This window comes from Perognathus longimembris, chromosome 2 (assembly GCF_023159225.1).
Source record: "Perognathus longimembris pacificus isolate PPM17 chromosome 2, ASM2315922v1, whole genome shotgun sequence".
NCBI classification, from domain to species: Eukaryota; Metazoa; Chordata; class Mammalia; order Rodentia; family Heteromyidae; genus Perognathus; species Perognathus longimembris.
The window spans coordinates 20,296,606-20,318,602 of NC_063162.1; the positions used below are offsets into that span (position 1 = coordinate 20,296,606).

Here is a 21,997-nt window from a genome sequence, read left to right on the forward strand (position 1 = left end):
CTGGGACATAATAAATTAAGGTCTCTGGACATTCACACACAGTGGCACCAAAAGAGGATACTCTTGAGAAAGGAACAGAAAGGCACAATGCATACGCACATCTGATCATACAGCAGAATATTTATCAAAATGAACTCCAGAAATGGAAATGAGGGTTTTTTTGTAGTTTTTGTTTTGCTTTGTTTTTATTTTGTTTGTCTATATGTCTCTGGGGGTGTAAGGGGGCACAGAGATGGAAGGGCAAAGGGTAAACAAGTGCAGCAATGGTACTCATTGGACACTATGTTGAAAATGAACTACTCAAGTTGTGAGTGGGATGGGAGGGGAAAACTGGGAGAGAGCGAGGGAAGGGGTGACATTGTCAAAAAGGAAATGTATTCTTGCCTGACTTATGTCACTGTAATCCTTCTGTTTCATAAAGATTTTTTTTTTTTTTTTGGCCAGTCCTGTGGGGCTTGGACTCAGGGCCTGAGCACTGTCCCTGGCTCCTTCTTGCTCAAGGCTAGCACTCTGCCACTTGAGTCACAGCGCCACTTCTGGCCATTTTCTGTATATGTGGTGCTGGGGAATCGAACCCAGGGCCTCATGTATATGAGGCAAGCACTCTTGCCACTAGGCCATATCCCCAGCCCCTCATAAAGATTTTTAATAATAGTTTCTTAAAAGCCACTAACCCTAAACACGGGGCCCACAATGCCCATGGATAAAACTCAAACCTGAGGCCAGATGGTCTTACAGCATCTGAAAGGACAGACAGGCTGATCTTCTGCAAGAAGCAGGAAAATGCCCAATGCCAGATGCAGGATAGTGCGCCCCCTCCTGGTATACTAGTGTATTGACCCCATCTCAGGAACATTTGCTTAGATGATTGTGGCAGGTGGTATTTTGAAGCAGTTACTCTTATATACCTGGGCCTAAGTGCTTCCAATGAATTAGTTCATTACTGTTCTTCACATTTACAAATTGAAGAGCCAAGGTTTTGAGAGGCTAAGTGGCTTCCTAGGAGCCGAGCAATGAATCTGTACTTCAGGATTTCCTGAGTACAGAACCCCGTGACACGGTTCTTGTGCCAGGCTGGGATTCCTTCAAGCCCATCCTGAGGGAGGAGCCCTTTTCAGCTGATGGCTCCTCATTGAGCCCCTAACCAGCCCTCTCCTCTATTTAAGAGACCCTCAAGACTCCATAGATGCAGATGTTGCTCTCTGAATGGTAGCCAGGGGGCACCCAGCTGCTTAGAAATACACAGCAGATATACGAGAATACCACCAAAAACAGGTTGAAATCATCCAGCATCTTGTTTCACTCCTGGAGGCTTTTAATGGCTTTTATTTGGCAGGAAAGCCTTTCCCAGAAGGCTACAAAGACCAGAGAATCGTAAAGGTGAAGTATTATAAATATGACTACATAAAAATATAAAACTCAACCAGGCACTTGTGGTTCTTGCCTGTAATCCTAGCTACCCAGGGGGCTGAGATCTAAGGATTGTGGTTCAAAGCCAGCCTGGGCAGAAAAGTCCCTTTGAGATTCTTACCTCCAATTAACCACTCAAAACCAAGAAGTGTGGGCTGGGAATATGGACTAGTGGTAAAGTGCTTGCCTCGTATACATGAAGCCCTGGGTTTGATTCCTCAGCACCACATACGTAGAAAAAAGCCGGAAGTGGTGCTGTGGCTCAAGAGGTAGAGTGCTAGCCTTGAGCAAAAAGAAGCCAGGGACAGTGCTCAGGCCCTGAGTCCACGCCCCAGGACTGGCAACAAAAAACAAAACAAAGCCACCAGCACAACAATGTTTATTACAGCACAGTTTGTCAACCCAGATGCCCCTCAGTAGATAGACAAATGGATCAGGAAAATGTGGTACATATACACAATGGAATTTTATGCCTCTGTCAGAAAGAATGACATTGCCCCATTCGTAAGGAAATGGAAGGACTTGGAAAAAATTATACTAAGTGAAGTGAGCCAGACCCAAAGAAACATGGACTCTATGGTCTCCCTCATAGGGAATCATTAGCACAGGTTTAGGCTAGCCACAGAAGAGGATCACAAAAGCCTAATAGCTATGCCCTTATGAATGCATAAGATGATGCTAAATGAAATGAACTACATGTTATGGAAATGACTGTTATATCATTGTTGTAATTACTTTCAGCATGCCATGTGAAACCATAGCTTCTATTGTTGATGATCCTCTTGTATCCCCTTCCTGTGGTTGTACCCACGCTATCACTGTATCTTGTCTGAGTACATTGGAAACTGTATATACTGGTATTAGAACTAGGGAAGTGAAAGAGCATATCAAAATCGAGAGACAAAGGATAAAAAGACAAACGACTACAAAAGCAATACTTGCAAAACCATTTGGTGTAAACCAACTGAACAACTCATGGGGAGAGAGGGAAAGGGGGAGGAGGGGGGGAATGAGGGAGGAGGTACAAGAAATGTACCCAAGGCCTAGCATGTGAAACTGTAACTTCTCTGTACATCACTTTGACAATAAATAAGAAAAAAAAAAGGTGTGAGATGGGAAAAAGGAGAGGGTGGATGAAGAGAGGAAGGGAGGAAGGATGCAGTCCTAATATCCAATGCATATTCAATGAAATTAAGAAAATTAGTGGATGGGTGGGGTTGGAAGGGATGGAGGAGAATGATGAAGAGTGACATCAATCAAGATGTACTATACTTATGAACTTATTTGTTGAATGATAACTCCTTGTACAACTACTTAAAGATAATAAAAAGAGTATAATAATAATAAAAAGAAGTGGCACTTGGCTCAAGTGGTAGAGCGCTAGCCTTGAGCCCAAAGTGGCTCAGGGGCAGCACTGAGGCCCTGAGTTCAAGGACCACGACTGACCAAAAAAAAAAAAAAAAAATTAAGTAACACTCCAGAAGTTGAAAGCTACCTTTGCAGGAAGCCAATGCCTTAAATTACACCCATCCTCCTGACATTCTGAGTGGAGAATGGGCATTTCTCCAGCTGTTGCTGGAGTGTACCTTCTCCTTTCTACCCACCTTTCACCATAGGGACCCCAGAGGCCCACCTACAGGCACCCCAGGAGGGCCATTTGGCTAAGAGCAGGGATCACGGTCCCTCCCTCTGCCTTTCTCCCTTCTTGACTTCACTCTCTACACACCACTAGGTGGCGCTTGAATGCCACAAGAACCTCCCTTGTCTGTGGCAAACTTTGAGGGGCCCTCAAACCAACACCTTCACAGATGTTCCCAACTGGTTCATTTCCTCTTTGAAACTGCAGCATGAGTCTAAGGAAAAAGGCATGTGTCTTTGTAGCTTCCACCATCTACTTGGTTATAAAGAAAACGTGCCATTGCAGGGTCAGGCCTACTCTGGAAATGGCGCCCACTGAAGCCACTTCTTGGTCTGTGGGAGATTGGATCTCTGCTAGCCGACAGATGTGCCTGCCTTCTACATCTTGGTGTCTGGACCAAAGGAACGCAGGCACTCCCCAAACTTAAGGAAGGTCACAGCTTTCTCCATGCTCGCCCTGCAATGACCCTTTGGCTGTGCCATTTATCTGGTGTAGACATTGTGTGTGCCAGCTTTTGGCTCTCTGCAGATGCCCTGGAAACCCTTGTGGCTACACCACTGAAGATCAAAGGCTGTGGTGGACAGCAGGGACACTTCCGACTTGGCCATCTGAGGCCTCCATTACTCTCAGAGCCGCTACCCTCCAGCCTGGCCCCTCCCCCAAACACCCCATTTAGATTGGCTCTGTTTATCATAGGGATTTCTGTTTGGAAATAAAGCTGATACAGACTCAACGACATGTACCTTGGAGTAATTAGGCATGTCTTCAAATGACCCATACTGCAGCTGTCTCATCCTCACCACATCAATCTGCCAACATCGGGCCTAGAAACCAGGCAGATAGAGCATTGAGAGGAAGAGATCAAAGACAGCAAGAGGTAACCACCTGTGGAGAGGGACAGACAGGGAGAGAGATGCAAAGATTTGAATGCATACTAAAGGATGCAGAGAGAGATATAGAGAAACAGTGGGAGGAACCAAGAGAAAAGAATAGTGACAGAGAAAAGAGAAAGGGAGAATTTGAAAGCAACCATTGCTTCTTAGCAGCAGACACGGAAGTAGGTATAGGTCAAGAGGCAGAAAGAAAGCTGGGTGCCAGTGGTTCTTTCCTATAATCTTATCTACTGAGGAGGCTGAGATCTAAGGACCATGGTTCAAAGCCAGCCTGGACGGGAAAATTGATAAAGACTTTCAAGGGGAGGGGGGAATGAGGGAGGAGGTAACAAACAGTACAAGAAATGTACCCAAGGCCTAACATATGAAACTGTAACCTCTCTGTACATCACTTTGACAATAAATAGAGAAAAAAAAAAAAGACTTTCAAGCACCAAAAAGCCTGAAAGGGAGCTCTGGCTCAATTGATAAAACACTAGCCGAGAGAGAACAACAACAAAAAAATAATAATAAGCTAAATGAAAGGGGATGTGAGTGTCAGCATCATGAGCACAATTATTCACTGTCACACTCACTGACAAAGAGCAGCCCAGGTCCTAGTCCTTGATACATCCATCCGCACGGGCAGACCTGTCCCCTCATGCCGGAAAGATGAATGACAGGCCGAGATAGACATGAAGATACAAAGACACACAGGTGTACTTAGGCCTTGAATGCCAGGCTCAAGGGGCTGAGGGAGGCCTGTCCACCCTTCGGCAGGGAATGGCATGGTGGTGGCTGGGTTTAGGCAGATCTGTGTCCTTGGGTGGCCAGACCTAGTGTGCAGGGTAGTATGAGCTAGTCCCTCCACATAGCACCCATCTGATTCTGCCCACTTCCTTGCTTTTGCTGATGCCCTGTCCTCTATCAGAGTGCCATCTCTGCATGATCTTTCTCATGGCAAACACAGAGCTCTTCTCCATGGACATGGTGCCACATGCCTTTAATACCAGCACTCAGGAGGCTGAGACAAGGAGGATCATGAATTGGAGGCCAGTGTGTACAAGAGTCTGAGTAGGGGAGAAACAAAAATGCAATGAAACGTGGAACAGCAATCATCCTTGAACACCCAAGAAATTTTCCTGAGCTGAACTGTCATGTTTTGATTTGGACAAAAAAAAAAAAAATATATATATATATATATATATATATATATATATATATATATATGCATGCTTTTGGCTCAGCTGGCATCTTTGCCTTATCACACCCAAAATTTGCCTGTCCCTGGCTAGATGCCCCACAGCTGCTTGCCTGAGCACCCAAACCCTGAAGAGAGAAGGGGTAGGCTAGGAGGGGTGGAGGGCAGGGCCCTGCTCATTTGCCTAGAGGTGCTTTGGGCTGGTCAGGCACAGGGCAGGGACTCTGCTCCCCACCCCCCTCCAGAAGGGAGTGGCACTGAGGACAACTGCTTAGTGAAGACAGCCTGACTGCCACAAGCCCTCGAGTAGACACCAGAGGCTGGACTCCACCCAGACTCCTTCTTGTCCCCTAAGACCAGGGGAAGAGGAGAGAGAGCCCCCTGTGACCCCCAGCCTCCCAGCCTCTGCCCTGCTGCAACCATGGATAGATTCCGCATGTTCTTCCAACATTTTCAGTCCAACTCCGAGTCTCTGATGAATGGCATCTGCCTGCTGCTGGCTGTGGTCACGGTGAAGCTGTACTCCTCCTTCGACTTCAACTGCCCCTGCCTGGCCCGCTACAACGCCCTCTACGGCCTGGGCCTGCTGCTCACGCCGCCCCTCGCCCTCTTCCTCTGCGGCCTCCTCCTCAACCGGCAGTCGGTCGTGATGGTTGAGGAGTGGCGCCGGCCCGTAGGAAACCGGAGGAAGGACCTGGGCATCATCAGGTGCTGTCCCATGCTTCTCAGGGAACCACGGGCACTGTCGGGGCCACCCTCAGTATCAGGTGTGCCCCCTTTTCCCAATTAGGGATCATCAGCTCAAAGATTATTGGCGGGGGCTGGGGGGGGAAGAAGGGGCTGGGGCTTGAACTCAGGGCATAGGTGCTCTCCCTTAGCTTTTTTGCTCAAGGTTGGCACTCTACCACTTGAGCCATAACTCCACTTCCAGCTTTTTGCTGGTTAATTGGCCACGAAAGTCAAACACTTTCCTGCCCAGGCTGGTGTTGAACCATGATCCTCAGATCTCAGCCTCCTGAGTAACTAGGGGTAAGCATGAACCACCAGCACCTGGCTGGGCACCGTATATTTTCATTTATTTATTTTTGGTAATAGTGGAGACGGATCTCATTTTTGCCACTCTGCCTCACCTCCAGTCCTATCAGACCTGTGTTGAAGGATGAGCAATCAGAAGACAGGAGAAGTGAAGTGATTTTTCTCCGCACTCAGATTCCAGCTGGGGCTGACTCTGCAGCGGGATGGCAGCTGCCTTTTGTGACCCCCCCCTCCTTTCTCTGCCCCCAGATATATGTGCTCCTCCGTGCTGCAGAGAGCCATGGCTGCGCCTCTGGTGTGGATCCTGCTGGCCCTCCTTGATGGGAAGTGCTTTGTGTGTGCCTTCAGTAACTCAGTGGACCCCGGGAAGTTTCTGGACTTTGCCAACATGACCTCCAGCCAGGTGCAACTCTTCTTGGCCAAGGTGCCCTGCAAGGAAGATGAGCTGGTCCGAGACAGTCCTGCTCGAAAGGCGGTGTCTCGCTATCTGCGGTGTCTATCACAGGTGATTGGGGTGGTCCTGCCCTGCTCTCATGGCCCCCTGAGATTCCTTCCCTGCACTGGGTTGGGGTTGGGGCTAGGCCTGGTCCACACTATTTCCCAAGGATCCTCCTCTCTGCTGGAGACACATTCAATGAATGGGAGAGGCAGGGGCCCCAGGGCAAGGGGCAGGACCGAATGGAAGGGTGGGGAATGAGCATTGGGCCATCAAGAGTGATTTACCTCAGGATAGATAGCCAAGAGTCAGCCAGACCCATGCCCCAAGAGGCTGGGTGGAGAACAAGAAAGTTCTGGAGATGTACTGCTCTGCCTTGCTCCATACCAGTCAGAAATAACTCAGGGCCTGGACACTGTCCCTGAGTTTTGTTTTGTTCTTTTTTTGGCCAGTCCTGGGCCTTGGACTCAGGGCCTGAGCACTGTCCCTGGCTTCTTCCCGCTGTCCCTGAGTTTTTTTGTTTTTTGGCATTTTGTTTTTGTTTTTTGTTTGTTTGTTGCCCAAGGCTGGCACTCTACCATTTGAACCACATCTCTACTTTTAGCTTTCTGCTGGTTAATTGGAGATAGTCTCACAGACTTTTCTGCCCAGTGGGATCCTCAGATCTCAAGCTCCTGAATAGCCAGGGTCACATATGTGAGCCACCAGCACCTGGCTTTGATTTTTCTGCTCATCTTGTTTGGGGGAGGGAGTCTGTGTGTGAACACACATTTCAAATAATGGGAATCACATCTACAAATGGCAATGACTCACCATGTCTTTATGGTTTAGCCAAGGTGAGAGAGGTGCTCCGGCCTTCCGCTGAGCCTGGGGAAAATGACAGTTTGGGAAGGTAGAAGGGAGAGATGTTGGCCAAGAATAGGTTTCAGCTTTAGATAGCAGCTTCTGGTTTTTCTTTACTGTTGACCTGGGGCTCTATTCCCCTGCCCCACTTACCTAGCACGGTACCTTTCCCACAGTATAGGATGGATGGGAGCATAGATGGGAGGATGGATGGGGAACATGTGGAAGAATGGGCAAAAGATGGAATAAAACATAAGAATAGCTGATGGGTGGGTGGATGGGTGGATACCACCCAGTGGCTCACACCTGTAAGTGAGGCTGAGATCTGAGGATTGCAATCTAAGCAGACCTGGGCAGAGCTGTGAGACTCTGACCACCAGTTAATTACCACAAAGCTGGAAGTGAAGATGTGGCTCCAGTGGTAGAACACCAAGTTTGAGTGAAAAAAGTGAGTCCAAGCCCCAATACTGGCGAGAGAGAGAGAGAGAGAGAGAGAGAGAGAGAGAGAGAGAGAGAGAGAGAGAGAGAGAGAGAGAGAGAGAGAGAGAGAGAGAGAGAATAAAAACTAAGGGGCTGGGGATATGGCCTAGTGGCAAGAGTGCTTGCCTTGTATACATGAGGCCCTGGGTTCGATTCCCCAGCACCACATATACAGAAAACGGCCAGAAGTGGTGCTGTGGCTCAAGTGGCAGAGTGCTAGCCTTGAGCAAAAAGAAGCCAGGGACAGTGCTCAGGCCCTGAGTCCAAGGCCCAGGACTGGCCAAAAAAAAGAATAAAAACTAAAGCATACGAAAGCATGAGCCAGGCACCAATAGCTCACACCTATAATTCGAGCTACTCTGAAGTCTGGGTTTTGAGGATTTGATTCAGAGTCATCCTAGGCAGGAAAGTCCATGAGACTCATCTCCAATTAAGCACCAAAAAAGCTGAACATAGAGTGTGGTTCAACTGGTACAGTGCTAGACTTGAAGAAAAGAAGCTCAGGGATGCACCCAGGTCCTGAATTTAAACTCCAAAACTGATACCTCACCCCTCCCCCCACACACACACAAAGAAACAACTAGTCTGGAAGCATGAATGAATAGGTGGATGGCTAAGAAGATGGATGGCCAGATGGGGAAGATGGTAGACATGTAAGCAGAGGAGAAGATGGATGGGTGAATGCATAGATAAGATGAATGGACCCAAGAAAAGAAAAATGGATGGAAAGGAGTCTTAGTGGAGGGAGAATGACTAGGAGAATGAATGGCTGTCTAAACAAGAAGGTAGATAGATCTGATGAAAGGAGAAGTAAAGGAAAGTACCTGCGTCACACTGTCTGGTACCCAAGCCCTGCCACACCCCACCTTGTGCCTCATTGTCCTCCAGGCCATTGGCTGGAGTACCACCCTGCTGCTGATTGTGGTGGCCTTCCTGGCCCGCTGTCTGAGACCATGCTTCGACCAGACAGTCTTCCTGCAGCGCAGATACTGGAGCAACTACGTGGACCTAGAGCAGAAGCTCTTTGACGAGACCTGTTGTGAGCATGCGCGGGATTTCGCACATCGCTGTGTGCTGCACTTCTTTGCCAGCATGCAGAGTGAGCTGCGGGCTCGAGGGCTGCGTCGGGACCCTGCAGGCCAAAACCTGGAGCCCCCCAAGCCCTTGGAACCCCCAGAGAACCTTGATGGAGGAAGTGGGAAGGCCCACCTGCGTGCAGTCTGCAGTCGAGAGCAGATGGACCATCTTTTAAGCACCTGGTATTCCAGCAAACCGCCACTGGACCTTGTGGCATCCTCTGGGCTCTGGGGGTCTAGCCTCAACCACCGTGTCCCCAACACGGTGCCCAGAACCAGGCTATCCCAGCATACAGATGTGTAGAGACCTTCTTGAGCTTGAACAGCCGCAATATTCCCATGTGAAATGCCCATGGTGACACGTTTCTAGGGCCAGCCTACCCTTGTTGGCCTCCTCAGCTCAGTTGTTGCTTGGTTTCCCGGGTGTGGCCTCCTGTGTGGACACCATTCCCTTCAGGCTCTTAGTGAAATGCAGATTCTGATCCAATGCTAGGCCTCACAATCACATTTCTAAACAAACTCCTGGGTCATGCTGATACTTCCGGTCTGTAGACCAAACTTTGAATATCAAGAGCCTGAATACATCTGTCAAGGGTTTTAGGTTTCAGACACCTATTCTAAGTAATAAAAATAATCCTAAAATTTCACACTGTACTGTGTCCTGTTGAACCAAGAGGAAAGATAAATGTCCTAGTGATGTAGCAAATGGAACATGCTAAAGACATTTCTCTTCATATTAGGAAGAACAGAGCAAATGCTCCCTGAAGACGATGGTAAGAGAGAAGTAACGGCAGCTGGTGGTGAGCTGGTGGCTGAGATCTGGAAGATCAAGGTTCAAAGCCATCCCTGACAGAAAAGTTGGAAAGACTCCTTCTTATAGTGATACATGCCTGTCATTGCAACATTATAAGGGAGGCTGAAATAGAGAGGAACTGACAGGAAGCCTAAAATAGGCAGGTTGCGATCCAGGGGCATGTTAAGTTCCCCTTAGAACACTAGTTGGTGCCTCTTGCCAACTTCTTCACCTGAATGGCTCTGGTTTGCTTGTTGAATGTGCCTTTTCTGTGTGTGAAGGTCCCAGCTCCCACCAAGTTCACATGGAGAGCGCCTCCTCAAGTGCACTTCCTTCCTCACATCTTCTGCGCCTCTCTAACTAGCAGGGCTACCCCTCCTCAAGAGCAGTTCCTTCCTCAGTCCTGCCTCCTGCGCCTCTGTAACTGGCAGGGCTACCCCTCCCCACCCACCCATACCTGTCCGCTGCCACCGTCACTGACCCCCTTCCCCCAGGCTCACCACGATCGTTTCTTTCTAAGACTCTTCCCAGTCAGTGACGGGTATCTGCCAGCTGCTCCCACTGAGAGGCTGGCATCCTGATGAGGATTCCTTCAGTCCAGGAGAGAGGAGGGGGTCCAGCTCATGAACGACACCCCCCACCCTGAAACACCAGCATGAGACCTGCTGGAAAAGCTGCCACCAGTATCTGGCAGCCCAAACAGGAAGAGTTCAGAAAGATCTAGCTTTGTTCTTCTCTGGGCCTCCCTGATGACTCAACATCTCATGATGTGCACACACAGACACACACACACACACACACACACACACGCACACACACACACACACACACACACACAAATTGCCTTCATTAGCACAGACAGATTTAGAGCTTCGGTCACCCCAGGTTTTTCCTCTGTGTCCCACGCCAGTGAAGAAGCCCCTGGTTGCACCCCTGGTGTCTATCCCTCTCCATCTCTGTTCTCTTGGGCTGTGGCCAAGGGACCGGAAAAATCCCTGTGGCTCAGCCTCCCCACCTGGGCTGTGGTCAGCCCACGCAAATGTCTCAAATGGCACTGGGGTGGAGCAGGATTTAAGCAAATTGTTAGCAGAGATTGAGGGAGAGGATGAGGGAAGACTTTGGTGACCTTCCAGCCTAGGGAAAGGAGGCTAGAAAAGCAGCTTTCAGACTAGCAAAAAGCCAATGCCTATGGATACTTGTGACTTTTTTTCTTTTTCTGTTTCTTTCTTTCTTCCTTCCTTCCTTTCTTTCTTTCTTTTTTTTGCCAGTCCTGGGGCTTGGACTCAGGGCCTGAGCACTGTCCCTGGCTTCATTTTGCTCAAGGCTGGCACCCTACCACTAGAACCACAGCACTACTTCTGGCCTTTTCTGTTTATGTAGTGCTGAGGAATCAAACCCAGGGTTTCATGCATGCAAGGCAAGCACTCTACTGCTAAGCCACATTCCCAGCCCTTGACTATTTTATTTTTTAACAGAGTTTTGCTATGTAGCCCAGGCTGGCCCCAATCTCAAAACCCTCCTGCCTCTACCTACCAAGGGCTAGGATTACAGGTGTGCACCACCATGCCCAGCTCACTCTTACATTTCTAGATCATGTGTAGAACACAGGTACATAGGAAGCACTGCAGGGAGTAGGACCTCAAGGAGCTTGTTCGTAGAGTTAAAGACAGGTATTTGACCCCAGTTAGGTAGTTAGGGATAAAAGGCAACTGGCACACAGGCCCACATGATGGGACACAAAGAAAGGACATAAATCACCTTTGTTGTTTCCTGCAGGTGTGCAGAGACCAGAAGTAAAAGCAGATGGCAAGACCTCCCACTTTCACCCAGGATGGGAGGGTCTAAGCAGACAAAAGCTTATATCCAATCAAAAAGGCCTTCTACAGTGAATGACCATTGCTGAATAAATCAAACCAAAGAGACATCTCCCAAGAGGGAGGAGACAAAGGGCCAAATATCTAGCAAGAACAGACAAAGATACTCTCCTTTCACCTTCAAATAAACTAGTTCTGTTTACCTTAAATACTTTCCTACCTTTTAATTCTTTAAAGGGCAGGGGAAAAAGACGTGAACTGCCCCTGAACCACATCATCAGGTACAGGAATGGGTACAGAAATACTGCTGACCGGATGGAAATGGTGCCACGTCATAGTGGCAGCCAAGTGCCAGGTGCCACTGAGCTTTTGCAGAGAGGAAGGCACCAAGCCGGGCAATCAGGAAAGGGCTTCTTTGGATGGGTCTGGAAGATGTGGAGCTTGCCATGTGGAAAGCAAAATGGAGGAGAAGGTATAGAGGCAAATCAAAGGCAGAATCAGCAAGAACAGCCTCACCTCCATCAAAGCTGCATCAGGAGAGAAGGAAGGAGCCTTGAAGATTTGATGTGTCCCCAATTCCTATAAATATGACCACCGACTCAGATTAACAGGGCAAGGAGTCTTTAATGCCACGCAGGACCACACTCCACTGCAGTGGCAAGCTTTGCTGCAGCAGAGTTTTTAAAGGGAAAAAGCACGCACAGGTAGTGCACGCGACCACACATGAAAGCAGGCAGCTTTACAGAAGCAGAGCTAGCAGTTAGTCATTACAGAAAGCAGCTATGATTTCCGTCCAGGCACAGTTCACATTCCAAATTATCCCTTTGTTCGATTTCTGAAACTGACCAGAACACATTCCAAGCCCACTTTTCCCCACATCCCAGATTTCTGGGCCTGCGCAGCCAACTGGTCCACATCCCAGGTTCCTGGCTCTTCCTGAGTTCCACTGCTATTTACCCAATTCCAATAACCTGGTGTTTAGCTCTTAATTTACTCTACCTCAGAAATTTCCCTTTAGTGGCTGGCCTGCAGTTTCTCCCTACATGGAAGTTTTGCCATCAATACTTGGCCCTATTCCTAATATTCAAGACTACTGTCTTTTCCCTGATTTACAGATTTCGCTCAGGACTTACTTTGTCCTGCAAAGTCATGGCACAGTGGCAAGTGCATGGTGGCACGCTAGGGGAAGTACTCAGAGCAAAACGGATCTGTAGTCTGTATGGTCCAATGGAATCCCTAGATCATAAATAAACACTCCCGGGCTAGGAATATGGCCTAGTGGCAAGAGTGTTTGCCTCTTATACATGAAGCCCTGGGTTTGATTCCCCAGCACCACATATATAGGAAACCGCCAGAAGTGGCGCTGTGGCTCAAGTGGCAGAGTGCTACCCTTGAGCAAAAAGAAGCCAGGGACAGTGCTCAGGCCCTGAGTTCAAGGCCCAGGAATGGCCAAAAAAAATGTAGATTAAAAAAATTATTTTAGGGGCTGGGGATATGGCCTAGTGGCAAGAGTGCTTGCCTCATATACATGAGGCCCTGGGTTCGATTCCCCAGCACCACATATACAGAAAATGGCCAGAAGTGGCGCTGTGGCTCAAGTGGCAGAGTGCTAGCCTTGAGCAAAAAGAAGCCAGGGACAGTGCTCAGGCCCTGAGTCCAAGCCCCAGAACTGGCCAAAAAAATATATTTTTTTTTAAAATAAATAAATAAACACTCCCGCAAAGCAATTAAGAGCAAAATCAGTCCTGTGAAGAGGAAGCTCATCCTGGGAGGATGAGAGGACTGAGCTGAGCATTCAGGAAGGCCTCTCGAGTGCAGGGGCCATTAAATTGACATCGTAAGGATGAAGGGGAATTTCTCAAGTGAGGGACAACGGAGGAGCATTCCAGAAACATGCAAAGAAAAGCACAAGCAAAGGCTCAGAGATAAGTAAAGGTCTGTCCAGTTTGAAGAGTTAAAAAGGGGCTGAGGAGCTGAAGTGTAAAGCCAAGTGGGGGGAGTGACCTCGCAAAGTGCCCTCTGTGGGACTGGGAACTTCAGCCATTGGAGGAAAATAAGGAGCAACTTAATCAGATATTTGCTTATTTTAGTGCCAGTACTAAGGCTTGAACTCACAGGCTTGGCACTGTCCCTTAGCTTCTGCTCAAGGCTGCAATTTTACCACTTGAGTCACAGTTTCACTAATGGTGTGTGTGTGTGTGTGTGTGTGTGTGGTTACCTAGAGATAAAAGTCTCACAGACTTTTCTGCCTAGGCTGGCATTGAACCAAGATCCTTGGGGATTACAGGCATGAGCCACCGGTGTTCAGCTAAATATTTGTTGTTAAAATACTGGGATTGGAGGCAGGAATCAAGTGGTAAAGTGCCTGCCTAGCAAACATGAGGCCTGGGTTCAAATCCTAGTACCACAAAAATGAGTAAATGGATAGATAAGTAGAAACAACAACATTGGCCACAGTCTGTGAGTGGCTTGAGTGGGGTCAGGCAAGAACTGCAGGGCTTAGATGAGTGCAGATGGAGGAAGAGGGAAGTTAAGAGGTAGACCCGACTCTGAGTGTCTTGTTTAATATATGCACATACAGCATTAGTCAGACTAGACTGGGAAGGTAAAAATAAAACGTACTAAAAATAAGCCCAAAATGTCAGTGATTTAACACAACAAAGATAAATGTCTCCCCAGAGCCAACACTGAGGTAGACACATAAAGGAGGAGGTGGGGAGTAGGGCCCCAGCTCAGAGAAACCCTCCAACTTCCAAGGCCACCACAAAGATAACATGGCATCCCCAGAAGCAGGGTTTGAGACAAGGCCATGAGAACCAGCTATTTACATAGAAAGGGCTTCTTTGAACCCCTGGTAGGAGCAGAAGGATACAGAAGGAAGAAAGGCAATCAAGGGGAGAGGGCTCTCCCTTTGATGACCATGTGCCCCCAGAGCCCAATCAGAGAGTACCAGGAGGCAGGGACCACACCTGAGTCAGCCAATGAAATGCAGGAGGGAAGATGGGGTGTTTCCTCCCATCTCCCACACTGTCTGATTGGGTACTAACTGAACCTAACACACCCTCCCACCCAACCCGGGCCCCAGCTTGCCTCAGAGCAATCTTGAGATCAATTCCAGAATGCTGGCCACAGTGTCAGTTGCTTCCGGTGAGCCACCCTTAGAAGGCGGAGGAGTTTCTGAGGGGAATGGGTAGTCACAGAGATACAAGGACAGGTAACTTCTGGGGTTCCCATCTCAGGGGAGATTGAGCAGGAAGGTAATGGGAGGCAGGGGAGGGCTAGCCCCAGGAGTCTGTCACTCATACATCAGGTGGGAATTGTGAGGAAACACGTGGACTCTGACCAGCACTGCCCTATGTCACATCTTGTCACCGCCTGCTACCCCGTGGGGTTCCGCCATTATCCACAGGAATAGCCACATCCTCTTTAAAAAATAAAAAAATAAAAAAATCAGGAACCTGGGGCTGGGGTGGAGCTCAGGGGCAGAGCACATGTTCTGCAAGCAAGAGGTCTGGGTTCCATCCCCAGCACTAAAAAAGATCCAGTGCCCTTGCTATCACAGCCTGGGGAACGTGAGCAGCCCCGGTAGCCACACCCTGCTGAGGCTGCCACCTGCGCCAAGGCCAGCATGGCTGGGGGGTGGGGGGGAGTTGGGGGCGGGGCCCATTTAGCACCACTCCCCCCTCTCCTATGCAAATAAGCCATTTTCCCCAAGGTCTGGCGCACGCTCCCCCCGCCCCCCGCCCCCACAGCGCTGCCCTAAGAGAGGTCTCCAGGCACAGACTCTGAATGCAAGTCTAAAGCTTCAGGTGAGGAAACTTCCTGTGCGTCATCTCATCAAATCCTCCCAGCAATGGCCTGGAGGAAGCTCTGCATCTCCTGTCTATCACAGATGAGAAAGCTGAGACGCATAGAGATCCACTGACTTACCCAATGTCCCTGGCTAGGACATGGCACAGTGGAGACTGCAAGTCCAGGACCAGGGTGGGGTTCTGATAGGGCCCATCTTCCCAGTTAGAAAAGGCCACCTTCTCAGTGTGTCCTGGCATTGGTGGAGAGGGGGGAAGGACAACTCCTGGGTCCCTTTTATTTCTATTTATTTATGTTTGTTTGAGGATTGGTTTAAAAATTGTGGTGTGTGTGTGTGTGTGTGTGTGTGTGTGTGTGTGTTTAAATAGAGTCTCACTGGATCTCAGGCTGTCCTCAAACTCACAATCTTGTTGATTCCACCTCTAGAATGCTGGGATTACTGGCGTGCCTCACTAAGCCCAGTTCTGGGGTTTCTTTATGAGTGCTCTACCTTCATGACCCTCCCTTCTCTCGAAGACTTCCCATCCTAATACCACCCACAGGTGTTTATCTGAACATGAATTTTAGGGGGACACAAATGTTCAAGCCACAGCGTCCCAGGCAGCCTTAGGTTCTTTCTGTATCACTGCCTCAGCTGATACTCATGACCCCCACTCCCCATTTCCACCCTCTTCAGCACCTTCCCTTAGCCCTTCACCCTGCAGATAGGGACTCCTAACAGTCTAGATACAGTAAGGATATTGGTTTGACACGGGCAAACTGAGGAGATTGGAGACATCCATATGGAACCTAGTGAAAACCAGACAAAACAATTACTTGTTATCTTTTTTTTTTTTTTTTTTTGGCCAGTCCTGAGCCTTGAACTCAGGGCCTGAGCACTGTCCCTGGCTTCTTTTTGCTCAAGGCTAGCACTCTGCCACTTGAGCCACAGCGCCACTTCTGGCCGTTTTCTGTATATGTGGTGCTGGGGAATCGAACCCAGGGCCTCATGTATACAAGGTAAGCACTCTTGCCACTAGGCCATATCCCCAGCCCCACTTGTTATTTTATATAATTATGATAAGAAAAATTAAATACAGGCCAGGCATGGGTAGCTCACACCTATAATCCAAGCATTCAGGCAGCTGAGACTCGGATGGAGAATCACTGTCAGTTCAAAGACAGCTCAGGCAGAAAAGTCTTCAAGACTTCATCTCCAATTAACCAGCAAAATGGTGGATGGGAGGTGTGGCTCAAATAGTAGAGCACCAGCCTTGAGCAAGAAAGCTGAAAAAGAAAAATAAGAAATACAAAGTATTAGGAAAGAGATTACACATTGGACTTGTATAAAATATCCACATGATGGGGCTGGGAATATGACCTAGTGGCAAGAATGCTTTCCTCATATACATGAAGTCCTGGGTTTGATTCCCCCAACACCACATACATAGAAAAAGCCAGAAGTGGTGCTGTGGCTCAAGTTGGCAGAATGCTAGCCTTGAGCAAAAAGAAGCCAGGGACAGTGCTCAGGCCCTGAGTTCAGTCCCCAGGACTGGCAAAAAAAAAAAAAATATATATATATATATATATATATATCTTTTTTCTAATTTTTTAGAGACAGAGTCTCCATATGTGTGCCAGGTTCTGATGACACTCGGATCTCTGTCAGTCATGCTCATCTGCAATGTGGGAGACATAACCGTTGCTTCCCTTGCTGACTCTCCCTCACACAATTCCCACCCATGGGTGTCCCTAGAGGAGCCCCTGACAAGGGTCTCCCAGGAACCAGCAGCCTTGGGGCTCCAGTTAACCTAGGGCCAGTCTGAATGCCACAAGGGGCAATATTCTTCACTGTATCCTATATGGACACATTGATGTTTCCATCCCCTTCTCTACCACAAGCTCCACCTGTGAGAGCATTCAAACCCCCCCACTTCTCCTGGGGTGACCTTTAGCTAGCAACAGCTTCTGTAGAACAGAGATCCTAGTACCTATTCCACAGGGTTGTATCCAGGTTACACACCATGCAAGGTGCTTAGCATAGAGCTGGCTCCAGAAAGACACAGACATAAAGGCCCCTATGTAGTACATACAGACACAGACACCAACACAGACCACAGCAAGCTCACACCTGACCACAAACATAGGGACGCACAGATCTGAGGACCCTATGGACACGCCCTGTCTGGGTTCTGCCTCAGTTCCACCCCCACTCCCCTGCACCAGACAGGCGCCATTCCTTGGAGCCAGATCTGACCTGCCCTTCTGGGAGAGCTGCTCACATCAAAGGGAACCTTCCAGGCCCCTCCCCTTTGATGAGTGCATGGAGGGGCCTGGCCTGGACCTGCAGACTCGTGAAGGCCCCACTTCTAGAGGTGAAAGGCATGAAACTCCACCTTGATCCCCCCTTTACTGTTGTCCTTGAGGTTCTGGAGCTGAACCCAGAGCCTTGTGCATGGTAAGCAAGCACTCTGCCACTAGCTACATCCTCAGTCCTAGCTTTGGTTTTATTGAGACGCTCTCAAAAACAAGTCAGGCTAGTCTCAAACTGACGAGCCCAGACTAGCCTCAAGTTCACAATCCTCCTGTCTCAGCCTCCCAAGTGCTGGAATTACAAATGTGCACCACCACACCTGGTTCTTCAACCCCTATGCTTTTTAATCTGGGGGGAAGCAAAGGTAAGAGATGAACTAGGAAAGTGTTTGCCGTCCACACTCATGGAAAAAGACACAAACAGGACACAAAAGACATCTATCTGCATGATACTTACCAGCCACTACTACTGCCCAGGCAACCTGAACATCCAAGTCCTTGGACTAAGTCCAGAGACTTTTACCCTCTAAAATGCCTACATCTCCACTACCACAGCCACCGCCCATCTCCACTGTGACCAACAACTCACCATCGTCCATACCACCGCCCTCATCACACAATCATCCCATCATGATCTGAACCTTGGGGTCCCAACATAGTGGAGGAAAGACCCCCCCACAGAAGAGCAAAAAGAGAAGACATGCTTTCCAATCCTGGATCCTCCGACTGTAGAACTGCTGGAGACAGCATTTCCCTAGCCTAAGCCTGCCCTTCCCCCTCCCTTCTGCACCCCATAGATCACCAGTCCCCATCAGGTGTGGCCTTGTGGCTTCCTAGTGCAGGAGGCAAGGGTGGGGGGAAGGGAAAGGAGGAGCACAGTGCTGACTGCACCCACACGATTGGCCAAACCATGTCCTCTCAGCCAGCCCCTGACTAGATGGTTCTTCAAAGCAACACTGACCTCAGCTTTTGCCCTGAGTTCTGCTGGTCCAGTCAGGACCGAATCATGCGGTGGATGTCCAGTGGGCAGGGTAGGCCCCAGGAGCCATCTGGAAGGTAGCCCTGATTTGGGAGGAGGCCACAGAGCCCCGTGGGAGACACGATGGACAAGTTCCGGATGATCTTCCAGTTCCTGCAATCCAACCAGGAGTCCTTCATGAATGGCATCTGTGGCATCATGGCCCTGGCCAGCGCCCAGATGTACTCGGCCTTTGATTTCAACTGTCCCTGCCTGCCAGGCTACAATGCAGCCTACAGTGTTGGCATTCTGCTGGCGCCTCCCCTGGTACTCTTCCTGCTGGGCCTGGTCATGAACAACAATGTGTCCATGTTGGCCGAGGAGTGGAAACGGCCCCCAGGCCACCGGGCCAAGGACCCCGCCGTGCTCCGCTACATGTTCTGCTCCATGGCCCAGCGCGCCCTCATCGCCCCCGTTGTGTGGGTTGCTGTCACACTGCTGGATGGCAAGTGCTTCCTCTGTGCCTTCTGCACAGCTGTGCCCGTGGCCACACTGGGCAACAGCAGCCGGGCACCCGGCCTCCCTGCTCCCGAGCTCGCCCGTGTGCTGGCTCGCGTGCCCTGCCCTGAGATCTACGACGGGGACTGGCTCCTGGCCCGGGAAGTGGCTGTACGCTACCTGCGCTGCATCTCCCAGGTGAGGGGCCCTGGCCTTCTTCCAGACCAGGGTCCATCCGGGAAGGCCCTGAGCCCTCCTGCCCCACCTCTCAAAATGGGGCTTCCCTTCTGCCAAAGCATGGGGTGGGCACGTTTTCCCGATTGGGACTGGGGCCCTCAGGAGAAGACAAGGTGGATCCTTCAGTCCAGAGAGCCTGACCTCTGTGCTCAGAGCCCCAGAAAAGACTCCACTGCTCAGCTGACCCCACCCTGTTCCCTGAGCTTGGAAACTGGGGAAATTTGCATCCTTTTCCTCTCTGAGGCCCAGGCAGAGGTGAGGCTGGTGGATGGGGAGGCCATTTGGCTACATTTCCCTGGCAAATACCCCCCCCCCGCCCCAAGCTGGTGGCTCCCTGCTTGAGGAGTGGGCGCAGAGGGTCTGGATATCTTGGAAAGGAATATGTGGTATGGGAGAAGTACTTGGGTTGGAATTTGAAGGACCCCCCCTGGACATTGTGAACCAGCCGTTACTGAGAGGGATGAGTGGCTGGAGCTGCCCTGTGAGGGCTGAGGAGACCCACAAATCTGTTCTGCCTAGTGTAGATTTCCCCCCAACACACACACACACACACACACACACACACACACACACACACACACACTTCCCCTCTCTAGCCAGGGCTAGAGATCTCTGTCACCACTCAAAGAGGCCTGTGGCTCTTGCCATGTGAGCCTCCAAGCCAAGGTCTGCTCCCCCGCCCCCCAGCTCCAGACCTGCACCTCCTCACCTGTGGGCTCTTGTGCCATTGCCCCAGATCTCAGGGCCTCAGGAAATTGTCCCTCCACCTAACCATTGGAGATTCAAAGGAACCCCCCACCTCAAAAAAAAAAAAAAAACCCAAAGCTATAGGCAACCTGCCCTATAGACACATTTCTTTTGACCTGAGTTCTTTTGATACTGAATTCAGAAGTCAATTTGAGAGTGAATTGGCTTCATCTGAAACCAGAAATCTGCTGGGCACCAGTGGCTCATGTCTGTAATCCTAGCTACTCAGGAGGCTCAATCTGAGGATCAAGGTTGAAGGCTAGCCTGGGCAGAAAAGTCCATGAGACTCAATCTCCAATTAATTCGTAATAAAACAAAAAACGAAAGCAAAACCAAGCATAGAAAAACCTGGAAGCTTGAGTCAAGTAGTATCTTGCCTGCTGTGATCCAGAAAGAATTCACAAAGCATTCTTGATGCAAGGCCCTGAGTTCAAGCTCTGGTATAAGCACAAAACAAAAACCAAACAACAACAACAAAATCAGATATCTTGGGGCTAGAAGCCCTCGTGTTTTGTGCCCTGCCAATGATTCAGGCACTTCACTCACACGATCCCATTCCTGTGAGGTACAAGTCTGTTGATTCCCGTCTTACAGATGAGGAAACAGAGGTGAGAACACCTGTCCAGTTTCTATTCTCATCCCTAGAGCCCCCAGGAGTGTGTGGAGGATCTGCACAGACTCAAAGGCAGGGGCCTTTGTCTGCTGATGTGTTCCTCTCCCTGCAGGCACTGGGTTGGTCCTTTGTGCTGCTGACTACACTACTGGCATTCGTGGTGCGCTCCGTGCGGCCCTGCTTCACACAGGCTGCCTTCCTCAAGAGCAAGTACTGGTCGCACTATATTGACATCGAGCGCAAGCTCTTCGACGAGACATGCACAGAGCACGCCAAAGCCTTCGCTAAGGTCTGCATCCAGCAGTTCTTTGAGGCTGTGAACCATGACCTGGAGCTGGGTCACGCCCATGGGGCACTGGCTACAGCTACCACCCCGTCAGCTGCACACAGCCCCTCTGAGGGTGCGGAGGAGGAGAGAGAAAAGCTGCGTGGCATCACGGATCAGGGCACCATGAACAGGCTGCTCACGAGCTGGCACAAATGCAAACCACCCCTTCGGCTGGGCCAGGAAGAGCCACTGATGGGCAATGGCTGGGCAGGAGGTGGGCCCCAGCTTCCTCGCAAGGAAGTGGTCACCTACATCAGTAAAGTGTGAGCCAGGACAGCCCACAGCTCTCTGCCCCTCAAACGAGACAGAAAGATGAGGTGCATGGGCAGAGTTGCGGGTCCGGGTTCTCACCTGCCTGTGGGAAAGGGAATTCGGTGCTGATCCTTCCTCCTCCATCAGGTGCACTGTCCCGAGTGGCTCTGAGGCAGCGGGCCCACAAGCAGTATGAGCCAGAAGCATGCAGACATGACTTAGGGCACAGGGACAGAGGGCTTTCGTGTCACCTCCCAGGCCCTTCCTAGAGCTGCTACTGTCTCCCCTGGCTGATTGTCATTTTGCAGGCCTTACAGGCTGGCCTGCCCCAGTTCTAGTCCAGGCTCGTTGAGAATCTCACTTCCCTTATTGGAAGGGAAAGCACCAGGTACAGAGTTTTGAGTTGTGGTTTGGGATTGCAAAGAAGCTCATCCAGGAACCAGGAGGGCATGCAAGCCTCTCATCATTTTCAAAGCTGAGGGAGCCAAAGTGGGCCATCAGAATATAATTGAAGGCCTCAGCTGCGGTGACACACCCGAGTGACAGTTAATGATACAATATGCCGAAAGCTAGGTTCAAGTGGGAGAAGCCCGGCGTGTGATCCTAGAGGCATTGTCCAATTGTGCAGGTGGGCTTCATGCTTACTTAGCACCAGGCGCAGAG

General features: G+C 49.9%; 3 protein-coding genes across 3 annotated transcripts in view; 2 read left to right on the plus strand and 1 right to left on the minus strand.

Annotated features, from left to right (window-relative positions):
- Positions 1 to 18,769, minus strand: part of Neurl1 (neuralized E3 ubiquitin protein ligase 1) — a 103,672-nt gene extending 84,903 nt beyond the window's left edge. Inside the window, exon 1 of the mRNA XM_048338318.1 lies at positions 18,663 to 18,769. The gene's annotated coding sequence lies outside the window, so the exon portion shown is untranslated. The remainder of the gene's footprint in view (positions 1 to 18,662) is intronic.
- On the plus strand, positions 5,544 to 9,650 carry Calhm3 (calcium homeostasis modulator 3). The gene is made up of 3 exons (XM_048338321.1): positions 5,544 to 5,830; positions 6,407 to 6,662; positions 8,805 to 9,650. Exons 1-3 carry the CDS (start codon positions 5,544 to 5,546, stop codon positions 9,294 to 9,296), a joined length of 1,035 nt encoding a protein of 344 aa, XP_048194278.1. The 3' UTR covers positions 9,297 to 9,650.
- Positions 18,669 to 21,469, plus strand: Calhm1 (calcium homeostasis modulator 1). The gene is made up of 2 exons (XM_048338319.1): positions 18,669 to 19,355; positions 20,867 to 21,469. Exons 1-2 carry the CDS (start codon positions 18,804 to 18,806, stop codon positions 21,347 to 21,349), a joined length of 1,035 nt encoding a protein of 344 aa, XP_048194276.1. The 5' UTR covers positions 18,669 to 18,803; the 3' UTR covers positions 21,350 to 21,469.
- Positions 21,470 to 21,997: the final 528 nt, after the last annotated feature.